General features: G+C 39.4%; 1 protein-coding gene across 5 annotated transcripts in view; it reads left to right on the top strand.

Annotated features, from left to right (window-relative positions):
• Nucleotides 1-14,220, top strand: part of lnx1 (ligand of numb-protein X 1) — a 36,243-nt gene extending 22,023 nt beyond the window's left edge. For all 5 annotated transcript variants that reach the window (XM_052586792.1, XM_052586791.1, XM_052586796.1 and 2 more), the window contains 8 exons: nt 2,278-2,433; nt 4,401-4,609; nt 5,274-5,663; nt 8,502-8,636; nt 10,053-10,230; nt 11,096-11,354; nt 12,492-12,650; nt 12,823-14,220. In XM_052586792.1, the coding sequence (XP_052442752.1) occupies nt 2,278-2,433; nt 4,401-4,609; nt 5,274-5,663; nt 8,502-8,636; nt 10,053-10,230; nt 11,096-11,354; nt 12,492-12,650; nt 12,823-12,958 (1,622 nt within the window). In that variant the 3' untranslated portion in view covers nt 12,959-14,220. The remainder of the gene's footprint in view (nt 1-2,277; nt 2,434-4,400; nt 4,610-5,273; nt 5,664-8,501; nt 8,637-10,052; nt 10,231-11,095; nt 11,355-12,491; nt 12,651-12,822) is intronic.
• Nucleotides 14,221-14,344: the final 124 nt, after the last annotated feature.

Below are 14,344 nucleotides of genomic sequence, written 5' to 3'. Positions count from 1 at the left end.
GTAACGTAATCCATTACAAACCATTAATTATTCATCATTCATACAAATTTAAGGTAATATATTTGTCTAAATTATGTTTTTAATTTCACAAACACATTGTATATAATATATGTGACCCTGGACCACAAGTGTAAATTTTTTCGATATTGAGATTTATATATTATCTGAAAGCTGAATAAATAAGCTTTCTATTGATGTACGGTTTATAAGGATCATACAATATGTGTCTGAGATACAAATATTTGGAAATCTGGAATCTTGGGGTGCAAAAAAATCTAAATACTGAGAAAATCACCTTTAAAATTGTCCAGATGAATTCTTAGCAATGCATATGTAACGGAGGCCAGCGAGTAGTGCTGTGCAGGTAAACCTCACTCCCCGATCTCAAGAGACGCACTAGCGACAGACGCTAGTGGCTGTAGCCATTTAGCCTCCTTGTTAGTGCGTCCGCCTCCCATGCCGGAAGACCCGGGTTCGAGCCCCGCTCGGAGCGAGTGCGAGGAGTGTCAGAGAGGACCCGGGTGAGAGGGGTTACATTGGTGCCGTGACCCGGATGGGAGTGAGGTTTAGGGGGTGAGTGTAACGGAGGCCAGCGAGTAGTGCTGTGCAGGTAAACCTCACTCCCCGATCTCAAGAGACGCACTAGTGGCTGTAGCCATTTAGCCTCCTTGTTAGTGCGTCCGCCTCCCATGCCGGAAGACCCGGGTTCGAGCCCCGCTCGGAGCGAGTGCGAGGAGTGTCAGAGAGGACCCGGGTGAGAGGGGTTACATTGGTGCCGTGACCCGGATGGGAGTGAGGTTTAGGGGGTGAGTGTAACGGAGGCCAGCGAGTAGTGCTGTGCAGGTAAACCTCACTCCCCGATCTCAAGAGACGCACTAGTGGCTGTAGCCATTTAGCCTCCTTGTTAGTGCGTCCGCCTCCCATGCCGGAAGACCCGGGTTCGAGCCCTGCTCGGAGCGAGTGCGAGGAGCGTCAGAGAGGACCCGGGTGAGGGGGTTACACATATTACTAATTATAAATTAAGTTTTGATATATTTACAGTCTCTCTCTCTCTCTCTCTCTCTCTCTCCCTCTCTCTCTCTACTGTATATTATCTCTCTCTCTCTCTCTCTCTCTCTCTATATATATATATATATATATATATATATATTTATATATATACATATATAGGATTTTTTTTATAATAAAAAAATAAGTAATTGTACATTTGAGGACATCCTTCACATATAACTATAAAGACAGATAATCTGACTAATGCCAGCTGTTCAAAGTATAGCCCTCTGCACTATTTGTCATTTTTGAAAAAATCTATTAAAATGGCTGAAAAGGCTCAGCTGAGACTCACAATTGATATTGCAGTTAAAGAAACAAAGAGGAGGATATATATATAGAGAGAAATAGAAGAGTTCAAATATGCCTTAAAAATACTTTATGAGGCCTGTTCCTGACCTCCACAAAGTAGTTCAGATGTGTTTCATTGTCTGACGTCCCCTCGAAACATGAAGCCTGGAGAATGTGGACAATAAATGCTGCTGCACCAGCATTTCTGGCTTTGGGACTGGAAACAGTGTGACATTGAAGCTGAACAAGCTGTCTGCCTCCAATCCGGCCAATGCTTCTGTCAGAACTATGTCCATCAGGAGCGAAAGACTGAAAGAGTAGAGGAATGAGACTGAAAAAGCGTTTTAACCTTTAAAGACCCAGCAACCTTTGACACAGACTCTCAACTTCTAATAATCTAAATCCACACTTAGAATAACCTCCTTTAGGAACATTAACTAAATTCAGAAACATAACTAACTAACTTAACCGGTCATTAGTTTGTAATACTCTGGAAGTTTGATATATTTTCTCCACTGATCACCTGGAGGGTGTTTGAAAATCTTGGATGTTTTAACATTTGGAAGGTTTGTACATAATAAAGTTTTAATTTTGTCTTAAACTTTCATCTGTGATGACTTAAGTTACACAGACATGCAGAAAAAAAGTGTCCTATACACTGTTCCGTGCTGATTCAGGTCTGACCTGAAGAAGTTATAATCGTACTGCAGTGTCTACAATACAGAACCAGCAGGTGCTGCTTACTTCAGATGTTCATCGCCTGGCCTGCAGGTGCAAAGCATTATGATGCTCAATAAAAGAGACAATTTGATTGGCTACTGTGTGCCCACTCAATTCTGATTGGCTGAAAGTAGACAGCAGAAGAGGGACAAGTCCAGGCATGTTTAGTAGGAAAATGTATTTTCTCACTCAGTTCCTTCTCACATTCATTCACAGATCGCAACTTTGACAGAACGTCAGTGCGTAGTCGCTCTTTTCGCCGCCTAAATCGAGCCTTCAGTGTCCTGAGGAGGACCAAGAGTGGGACAGCAGTGGCCAATGAGACCACAGAGGAGCGAGACAACCTCAGAAACACCAACATACCACCGGAGGGTGAGTGTGGGTCTTGCAAGTGTTGTATTCGGACACCAGAAGAAGAGTGACTGAGTAACCAGATAGACCAAATTAAACTAGTTAAGACCAACAAACTAAGTTGTTTTATTAGAGGCCCTGTTTTATCATTAACATTAGCATGTATTGTAGTAAGCATGTTTATAATGGTTAACTATGTAGTGTTACTGTGCTGTTTTTAAGCATTATTGCATAGCACCTCACCAAACATGAATTGTCCTATGAATATCATTCAATGGCATACTAAACCAATATCAATGGATAATAAAAGGAGAAAGGGAGTGTGTCAGAAGGTGACAGTCTGGTTTGGGTCCGCTCAGCCCCGCAGTAGCATATGCTCCTTTAATAATACAGATGGAGCCTGAGGAGACTTGTCAGAGAGAGACAGAGAGGAAATGAAGCAGTGTGTCGAGACAGAGGGACTGGACAGATGAACGCTGAGTGAGAGGGTTGCTTTCTGAATGAAAACAAAAGAGAAAAAGGATGCTTGGGAGATTGAAAATGATTAAGGAAAATACTGATGAGGACATGTGCGCGTGTGTATGTGTGTTCATTATGTAACACCCTGGTTGCGGTAGTAATGAGCTTCACTTTCTCTCTCCCTGCAAGCATTCAGGGGAGATGTGAGGAAAATATTGACTTTGAAAGAGAAACTGCAGATTGTGGAGAACAGGCGGATACGAGAGAGGGTGTGTGTGTGTGTGTGTGTGTGTGTTATAGAGAAAGAAGGGATGGATAAAGATAAGCAGAGACAAATCACAAAGATTGTTACAGAAACCGGCTGTAGTTTACAGTCTGTTCAGGCACAGGTGCAGTGTGAATCTTTCACCCAGAACAAATAGAAATGCATAGCATATGCTGAACCAATTTACAGTATGAACATATATTTTCAGAAGTGCCTGACATAACACTAGCTCTAGAGCTGCATATGGCTCCTTTAGTAATTTGGATTTCATCAGTAGTTCGGCTAACTTTGATTGTACAGACTCTTTCTGTTGTCTTAACCACAAGCAGACTTGGTGACACATAAGACACTCAAAGGTGATTGGTTACTTCGAATAATGAATGGTTGAAAAACGCCTTTTCTTTTCTTTTTCCGTTCCCTTCTTCTCTTTGTCATATAGTGATAATTTAAAAGGAAAATTATAGCAAAATGAGAAAAAATACAATATGTATGTATTTTTCACAATATACACTACTGTTCAAAAGTTTTGGGTCTGTATGGTTATTTTTTATATATAAAAAAAGTATTCTATGCTCACCAGAGCTGCATTTATTTGATAAAAAAAATCCAATAAAAACAGTAATATTGTCAAATATTACTACAATTTAAAATAAATGTTTCGGTTTAAAAATATTTTTCAAAAATAATTTATTCCTGTGATGTCAAAGCTGAATTTTCTGCAGCCTACAGTTTTCAGTGTCACATGATCCTTAAGAAATTATTCTTATATTTATTTGATGCTCAAGAAACCTTTCTCATAATTATTGTTGCACTGCCTATTTATTTTTTCTTTTCTTTTTCTTTTTTTAATTTAATGACTAGAATTTGAAGTTTATTTCAAATATATATATTTTTATAACATTATAAATTATTGTACTGTCACTTTTAATTGATTTCATGCATCCTTGCCTGTTTTCAATCTGACTGACCCCAGATTTTTGAATGATAGTATATCTGAATTAAGCAAATTAGTGGTTAAAATGATTTAAACAAACGTGAACTCAATCACCGAAATGATAACATTCATCTTGAATACATTTTCGGAAAGTCTTGGCCCTCCTTGCTTCCTCTGATGGATGATGCACTGTAATGCTTTTTTAAGGCTAGTCACGTTTGGCTCTGCTCTGCTCCGCTCTGGACAGATGCCCTGTTTGTGGAGCACAGAAAGTGATGATCATGTGGGAGTTCACTGATTACAGATGCTCTCTTTTTCTCTCTCTCTCAGTATTTGCATTACCTCAGCTGCATCATCTAATCCCTGATGGTGAAGTCACCAGTATTAAGATCACCAGGGTAGATCCTTGTGAACCACTGGCTATCAGCATTGTCGGGGGCAATGAAACGCCTCTGGTTCGCATCCTCATTCAGGACATCTACAGAGAGGGCGTCATTGCTCGAGATGGAAGACTTCTACCTGGGGATATGATCCTCAAGGTGCGTATGTGTGTTAGATCTGATGTTACGTCACTGTACAGTAGGAGTGAATTGTCCTGGTTTTGATAGCACATGTTGTCATGGGCTTCACCATCTGTTGTTCAGAGGGGAAGTGTATGAGGATTCTGCATGTACATTTGTGGAATGGAGTTCTTTTCAAGTATAATTATTTTAATGTTTGTAACTGATAAATGGCCAATATTTTAATATATTACGGTACTAATAATATCAATAAATTCATTATCAATAAGATTAATAATAAAACACTAAAAACTGCAAATGTTTAAAATGAAGTGAATTTAGGCATCACAACTTGTACAGTATATACACACACACACACACACTATATATATATATATATATATATATATATATATATATATATATATTTTTTTTTTTTGTTTTTTAAAGATTTAGCTAAATACTTAAAGGTATTGTTAGTTTCTATATTGTTGGAATAACTTACAGAATGATTGTTTTCCAACTGATAAATGATAAAAACACAGACAGCCAATCAGTAGCAGACATAAAGTTGACTCCGAACTGAATCCATGAAAATTTCAATGCCAGCTCCATCCTCTACTGTGTGAGCTTCAAAAATAGTACAAACATAATCACATTTTTCTGGATTTTTCTCTCTAATCTCATGCTGTCCTCCCATCAGGTCAATGGTATAGACATCAGCAACGTGCCTCACTGTTATGCCGTGGCGGCTCTGAAGCAGCCCTGCACACTGCTGCGGCTGACTGTTCTGCGAGAGCAGCGTCACCGTTACCGTTCCCATCATCACTCTCCCACCGAGGCCTTCCCCACCCACACCCCCACCATCAGGGACGACAGCCTGCATGTGGTCCTCATTAAGAGAGCACCAGACGAACAGCTGGGCATCAAGCTGGTGCGCAGACCTGACGAACATGGCGTCTTTATCTTCCACCTGCTGGAGGGAGGGCTGGCCGCCAGCGATGGGAGGCTAAGGGTAGACGACCGCGTGCTGGCCATCAACGGCCATGATCTGAGATACGGCACCCCAGAGCATGCAGCACTGCTTATTCAGGTGAGCAGCATTATGGGAGAGGTTATGTGGTGAGTATTAAATTGATTGTTTACCCAAAAATTTTTATTCTGTAATTAATTACTCACCCTCATGTTGTTCCAAACGTATAAGACCTTCATTCATCTTCGGTACACAAATTATACACGTTCAAGGTACAGAAAGGTAGTAAGGACACTCTTAAAATAGTCCATGGGAAATCAGTGGTTCAAGCTTAATCATGTGTAATAAATTAGTTAAAGGGATAGTTCACCCAAAAATGAAAATGTTATGTTTATCTGCTGACCCCCAGGGCATCGTAGATGTAGGTGAACTTGTTTCTTTAGTATAACACAAACCAAATTTTTTTTTTTTAGCTCAAAACGTTGCAGTCTATCAGTCTTATAATGTAAGTGGATGGGAATCACAGCTAAAACATACAATAAAACAAAACAACAAAAAAAATTAAAAGAATAAAATAAAGAAACTTATGTGACAAAAACAACAACCGGAAAATGTAATTTTGATGCAGTGCTTCACTAATGGGTAGATATTTATAAAGCCTAATATTATTTGAAGTAATGATAATTTAAACACTTTTATTGTTTAGCCTTTCCAGCATGTCAAAGAATGAATGTAAACAAAGCCATCTAATCCTAACCTGTGGCATCTTATTCACTGAATCATTCATTAAATGGTAATAATTACACTTAAACCAAGGATTAGACTTAATCCTGAGCCCCCAAAACCAACTATGTAAACTACATTGTTTCCAAATAAAACCTGTTGTGTTCCTTGAGCAGAATTGCAAAAGATGTAGAGCTTACATAAGGTTTGTGGCAGTTTATTTGATTGTGGTTTCATCTCTGCGGTAAGAAGTGTGTAACAACGATATAAGAGTGTATTAGAGTGAATTGACATTCAACCAAGTATGGTGACCCATACTCAGAATTCGTGCTATGCATTTAACCCATCCAACACACACAGAGCAGTGAACACACACACTGTGAACACACACCCAGAGCATTGGGCAGCCATTTTTGCTGCGGCACCCGGGGAGCAGTTGGGGGTTCGATGCCTTGCTCAAGGGCACCAAAGTTGTGGTATTGCCAGCACGAGATTCAAACACACAACCCTAGGGTTAGGAGTCAAACTCTCTAACCAGTAGGCCACGACTTCCCCAAAAAGAGTAGTGAGTGTGTGATTCAATATGTATTTCAGTGTGGTAGGTCTTTCCGAATGTTGTTCTTCAGCTTGCTGCTTCCTGTCTGGTTCAGATTGGTCTCGAAGGAGACAAGATGGCCGCTCACAGCAGGAGTTTCTGACATAGATTAACTGCTGGCAGGAAACTGATTAAATAAGTCCAATTAGGCCGATAACAAGCTAAGCCCACTCATTTAAGTGGCAGCAACAGAGCACTGAACTCCATAGGCTCTCATTGCGAGTGTGCACTTGAGAGCAACACAAGCTACAGGGTTGTCATAATAAAGGGTTAATGAAGAAGAAAGCGGTGATGCACTCAGATGGAACGACAGGAATGGATGAAAAATAAATCAGAGATAGAAAAACTAGAGCCTGTGCCCTACTTCAGCTCACACATACACACAGACTGCAGAATGGATCCCAAATCTCCATATATATTAGTTTTACTTTAATAAGTACACACCTCTGATATACTCACACATTCACACTGAGCTGGAGCTGTAGGGCATTGGCAGTCACCACAACATCTGGTAATTGTGCTTGCTAGACATCCGGAGAGTAATGAGACATTACACACACACACTCTCCAGGGTATGAACAAATGATTTTAAATTTTAAATTCAGTTTTTGAACCGCTCGCTCCTCAGGGAAGTTGTTGTCCTCTGTTTGCTCTCCTGCGGAGTTCGAAAGGTTTTTGCAGTAGACAGATAATGTTGCAGCTTTCACCCACCATAACGCCAAAGGCCCCATGAAATCAAAATTGCAGTGTGTTGGCTTTAAGCCCATTCCTACAATATAAAAGCAGCTATATTTTTAAGATAAGATACTTTTATACAGTGAAAATAATATGCAGATCCATTGCCATTTTAATGCATAAATTTCAACGAAACATAAAATCATGACTTATCTGAGCAGTCTTTAAAAAGATTTTATTCCCATTCAGATGAGTTTTAACTTATTTTTATTATTTATATAAATATTGACGACGCATATTGTGCTGTACAGATTTTTGTCCAATCAAATGTTCTCTAGAATAAAATGTCCATCAAGCTATTTATCTTGACACTTCTAGTAAACAAACATTTTCATCATCATTCATAAAACCTCATGCATTAACCTCTTTTAAGGCCCGTTTACACCAAGAACAATAACAGTAGGATAACTATAATGATAATGACACTAGTCAACATTTGAAGTAGATCAAAACCTTTCATCAAAGTTGTCCTAAAACCAAAATGCGTTCTTGTATTAGGACAGCTTTGATGAATTTTCTTGATCCACTTTAAATGTTGACTTCTATATATTAACATTCACACCAATGGCAGATAATGTTCTGTTTATTATAAGCATGTTGCAGTTTTGTTGTCTGCCACTTTAAATGCTCAAGCTCTTTAAAGCAGCATTGATTCTGATTGGCTGTCATTGTTTTTGATCACTCATCAGCTAGAAAATAATCCTTACATTTATTACAACAATATCGTTCTACTATGCCATTTCTGTTATAGCTGTGGTGTTGATTTCCCCATTCTCATAGACTTGGAACAATTATTCAAACTTTATAGTTATCGTTACAGGTCTTTGGTGTGAAAAGGCTTTTAAACCCTTAAAAAAAAATCACATAAAGCAGAACACTAATGCTATCTGCTATATGTTCTGCAGGCGAGTGAGGACCGCGTCCACTTCATTGTGTCCCGCCAGACTCACATCCCCACCCCGGACATCCTACAGGAGGCGCCATGGAACATGGAGGGACCACCACCCTACTCGCCTGTGGATATTGAGCACTCTTTACTGGTTGGTTTCCTGAGCATAAGCTGCACAAACTCTTTATTTCCCTTCCCTCTGCACCGCTTTACTAAACATTCTCTTATTGAGGAAAAAGATCTAAAAGCCTATTACTTCTACATCAAAGAATCAAGCAATCAGCCAGCTCTCTCTCTCACACACACACACACACACACACACTCCTTTGAGACAGCCGTCTCCAAACCTATTAACAGAAGAAAACCCAGCAGGAGGAAACACAGCCACGGCAAGCTGGGTTTTAGTGTGTCTTCGAAACTGGATTTTCTGCTGCTCAGTATCTGCACTGACAACTTCCCTTGTTCTTATAAAAGTCAAATACATTGTTTAGTCATTTCTCTTTCTCCTTTGCCTAGCAGAAAGAAAAAAAAAACATCTCAGATCAACTTTTGAAGGTTTTTGCTTGCTTAAGTGCCAATAACAAATAAAGGAACAGTCACAATTAGTTGTTCTGTGAATTTTAATTTTTTAAGTATTATATAATGCATTATAAATGTATTTTAATCTCCTTAATAATTGTAACAACAGTCAATACATTATAACACAAATAAATTCATTGGAATTTTAATTTTTTTTATAATTATTTACAACAATAAGGTATTCATTCCAATGTAAATTATGAATAATTTGTAATGCATTATATATAAAGGCTTTAAGTAAAGTGTTGACATTTAAAGTCCTAATAATCTGATATTTTAAGAGACTTATTAACCTTGACGCAAAGTAATGTGGATCTACAGGGGTCCTCTCTATGATATAATTTCCTGTTGTTTTTCAAAAGGCCCAAAACCCCTATAAAACCAGACCAGAAAAAACCAAACCCTAACATGACCTCTCTTCCTCTCTCTCTCTCTCGCTTTCTTTCAATCACTTTATATCCTTTCAGTGACTCTTGTTAATTCTCTTTTACACACTTGGAGAGGTGGAAACACTCTGGCAGCATATTGTCAGAGGCTTTTCACTCCTCTGAATTAGACACGGCCTAACACACAGACACACGCACACACACAGTCACTCCAGCGATAAGCCGACACACTAACTCCAGATCTGATTTTTTCTGTAGCCAGAGGCGCAGACTAAATATAAACAGCCCTTTTATTGAACTTTAATAACGCTTTTTATTAAGTTAGGACTTAGTGACTGTGTTTGTTGTTTTTGGAGCAGTTCCAAGGCAAAATTTGACTGCGGTCAGCAATAACAGCGTCCTGCAAGCTCACCATTTATTACAAACACACAAGCACACACACACACACGCTTCAGGCAGTCATGTGTTTAGATATTATAATTTTTTGTGGCATCAGGAAAGTGTGAATCCAGATCATAGGTTAACAAATGTCAAACAACCGAGTAATTTGCTCTGAAACTTGAGTGAGTTCATCTTTCTCATTTCCTGTCCCTCCATTCCAGGATTCATGTCAAAAGCCTGCATGTTATGAGAAGACAGTGACTCTGTTGAAGGAGCCGCGCGATTCTCTCGGCATGACGGTTGCAGGTGGGATGAGCAGCAGGGGGTGGGATCTTCCCGTCTACATCACCAACGTCGACCCTAAAGGAGTGGTTGGACAAGAGGGCTCGATCCGCAAAGGTACAGCCTCACAAAGTGTGTTTAACCTATTCAGACACATCTGACAAAGCCACACACACCTGTTTCCAAGGTGCCCATCTGATCTTTCCTCCTTTTGAATGCAAATACACACACACACAAAGACACACCTGCTACTGCATATGTATGACCGTCATCAGCTCTGCAAATAAATGCATATAAATCGCTAGAAAATGACAGACTCCCTCATGTACACTTGCCATACTGCTAAATCTGTCTTTGTCATACACACAATTATCAGCTTCCGATTGAGCATATGGAAGGTTTATTTTTGTCATATGTGATATGTATGTAGGCGTGTGAAGTTATGATCATGCACAGGTCTGTGTTTGAAGGCAGTGCTTTAAAGTTCCTAACAAATACAGACACACGCATGCAAGATCAAAGCTTTGAGTCTTTATATGCTGAACAAAGGTGTTGTAAGCCTAGTGTTTGAACTGAACCAGAAATTTTGGGAAAACCTGATATTTGAAGAGAGTAGGTTTCAAATTAGGCACTAAGCTGTTAATAAACTACAGCTAGTTACTCCTTTCCATTTTATGGATTACTAAGCACAACTATGTACAATAGAAACAGTTCATAGAATAGAAAATGATTTATAATGATGCTGAAATACAGCACTTTAGCAATCTCAATATGCATTTACTGTCACATTAATTATGAACATTAGGTTTTATTACAAATAATCTGAATATATTTGTATTGAAATTAATCTAATAATAAATTAATAAAATATAAAAAAATATAAATCATATCTATTCATCATAGTAGTATGTCCTATTAATGTAACTCTTGATCTGTTACGGTCCTGTGATCCCCATAGTAATGTGACCATCCCGTCTTCTAGGTGACATCCTTCTAAATGTGAATGGGCTTGACCTGACGGGTGTGACTCGTAGTGAGGCCGTGGCTAACCTGAAGAACACCTCGTCCCCGGTGGTCCTGCGGGTACTAGAAATGAGACCCCCAAATGAGAGCTCCCTGGACTGCATGCCGCCCCTGCATTCCCCCTGCGCTCTCTCGCCCTCTTCACCCGGAGATATCAAACTACCCCCGCCTAATGATGATTACTCCCCCCTCTGGGTGTCCTGGCTCCAGCTGCCCAGGTACACAGAGCAGAACACACACACAAAATAGACATACATTATTTGAATTCATTTGGTCTCTTTACACATATATATGCTGCTGTTTTTCTTAAAAGTCTATTGTGTAGATTTGATCCTACCCCCTTTCCCGCCATTTTCTTACCTTCTCACACCAAAACTGTGGGAATTTGCTGTGATGGAGTATGAAAGTTCTTAACAACTTTGCCAATTATTTCATATGCATAATAATTGAGAAAGTTGTGTGTAGGGTTGAAAGAGAGCGCGACAGGGGAGAACAGATCAGGGTTGAGGAAAGCCCTTGTCACCCTCTCTACTGTAACGGGTTTAGACGCCTGAGAGAGTGTGACGGCTTTAAATAGACCTCTCTCTTCCATTCCCTGAACGTTTCCTGTTAGTTCTGTTCCTTTATTTCTTTCATGCATTCGTCTGCTCTCCATTTCTACATCATCTCATTTCACAGAAGTCCACTTTAAATCTGAGCTCTGAGCTTTCACGCTGTTAGCTGCCTGTCAGACATGGTTGATATCGATATCTATAACAGTAGCACTTTTGCAGAGACTGTAAGTCTTTAAACACAAATTGATCCTTTCAGGGCTGCTCTTCATTTGAAACTCAATTATTTCTCCAAGATATCCATAAGCTCCCTCTGAACCTTTTATTTATTCTGAATTTCTCTCGTCCCTCCAGCTCCTGAAATGCACCCCTACGTAGGATAGTTGACCAAAAAAATAATAAACATTATAACAATGTTTAATAATATAAAAATAATTAACAACGATTTATTAATCTAGGTAAATGATCATTTACATACAGCACTGTGGGTAACCCTACTGCATCTCATTCACCTTTCTTCTCTCCCATTGCTTTCACACTTTTCTTGTTTTTCCCTTTTTCTTTTACAATAATAATTGATTCAAAATAGTTGATACCAAATGTATTAATATACTTAATATGGAATTTAATAAAATGTATTCATATACTGTACAGTATATACAGACATTATCATCAATCAAAATCTCTTTCAATAATTACAACAACAACCCAGTTTAAATTGAATTTATACTGTATATGAGAAATGAATGTCTGCTGATTCTGAATGAAAATAAAATTTAACCTTGAATTTTCTGTCCATTCCAGGCATCTATATTGCTGTAAAGACATTGTCCTCCGTAGGAGCACGTCGGGCAGTCTGGGTTTCAGTATTGTGGGTGGGCAAGAAGAACTCAACTGTAACCAGTCCTTCTTTATCCGCTCTATCGTAGAGGGCACACCGGCCTACAACGACGGGAGGATACGGTACGGACACCTGGAATACGTCGAATTTGCTATTGTCGGAAACCATGCTTTAAGTAGAACACCTATAAATAAACTGCCTAGCACAGTTTATTAAATACAACTTTTTTTGTCTTTACTCTCTATCTTGTCAAGACATAATAAAACTTCATCCCTTTTCTTTTTTTCCTATTAGCTGTGGAGACATCCTTCTGGAGGTGAATGCGAAGAGCACTTGGGGAATGACGCACACGGCTCTAGTCCGCCTGCTTAAGGAGCTGAGGGGTCGGATCACTCTTACCATTGTTTCTTGGCCTGGAAGCCTGCTATAGGACTACTCTGCATGTGGGAGGGGCTTATCACATTGACCCTGCACTAGAGGGTGGAGCTCACACTATAGACCTTATAATGACGACAACCAAAAGGGTAGAATTGAGAATCCGAGACTTCCTTGAAAGGTGGGGCTTATGATGCGGACTGTTCTCCGGGAGCAGGAATTGACACATGGACCTCATTCAGGTACTAGGAGCTCAGACTCTAAACTTGAAGGCGGGGCTAATACCATGACTCCGCCCACAAAGCAGCACGTTTATCACACTCCAAAACCAGGAGGAGCTTTCACAATTGCCCTTATGTCAAGGCATAAAGATGATATGTGTGCATGAGATGAACAATGTCTCGTTAAAGACTAAAGGCGGAGCTTTTAATCTGTATTAAAGGACTGTGAGCGTCTAAAAACACAATTTCAGGATGCAACGAGGAGCGTGTGTGTCAGTCAACAAATGAGTCGGATATAGATGTATAACCATTATGGGCACTGTGCTATATGTAGTCAGACTGTTTGACTCTAATGTTGTAATAGAGGACTTTGAGATGTCGCACATAAGAGGGGTTTCCTTCGAACGAGAGGTGAAATGTGTAGGGTTTGGGTGGGGGGGACATGTTGCCAATTCCATTAGTTTTACATGTTAGAAAATGCATCGAAGTGGACGCACATTCTTTACTATAAACATCGATGTCTGAAAAAATAACTAAACGGATTCAAGCACTTGTACTATGAGTAATAGTAATTTTGGTTTATTTCTCTCTGTTCCTATGGCTTTCAGATATCGGCTTCGTTTTGTTCGTTCTGACAGTGGTTCTTTCTCTCCATCCGCTGGCATGGAGACACACTTGCCAAGTAGTTCTATCTATGTTGATACATTTCAGATGCTGTCGCATACGAAAATAAACTATAGTGAGTAATAAAAAAGAATAGCAACTGAAAAAAGAAAAAGCAATGTTAATACTCTATTTTAAAAATGGATGAAAACTTATAATGCTTACAATGATAATGTGAGATTTTGGCGGCCTTGCTGACTTTTTTTTTTTTTTTTTTACTTTGGAGGTGAAAGGATAGGACAGAGTGGTGTGTGAAAAGCTCACTGTGTGAGTGTGTGTGTGTGTGTGTGTGTGTGTGTGTGTGTGTGTGTTTGTGTGGGTATCATTGTGGGGTAAGGTGCGTGCTCTGGCATCTCATGCTTTGGCTTGTGCAGTATATTGTATCTGTTGGTACCTTTGGTTCAATGATCAATAAAGTCAATCTACATGGAGACTTGTGTTACTGTCTCGTGTTCTTATTGTGCACTGTTTGTGCATATGAATATTTACACACACACACACACACACACACACAAGCATTGAGTTTCAGGTCAGAAGGATTTTTGTTTTGAAAGAGG

This window comes from Carassius gibelio, chromosome B20, assembly GCF_023724105.1.
Source record: "Carassius gibelio isolate Cgi1373 ecotype wild population from Czech Republic chromosome B20, carGib1.2-hapl.c, whole genome shotgun sequence".
Taxonomy (NCBI): domain Eukaryota; kingdom Metazoa; phylum Chordata; class Actinopteri; order Cypriniformes; family Cyprinidae; genus Carassius; species Carassius gibelio.
The sequence above is the reverse complement of the archived record's forward strand: the minus strand, read 5'-3'. Positions and strand labels throughout refer to the sequence as shown.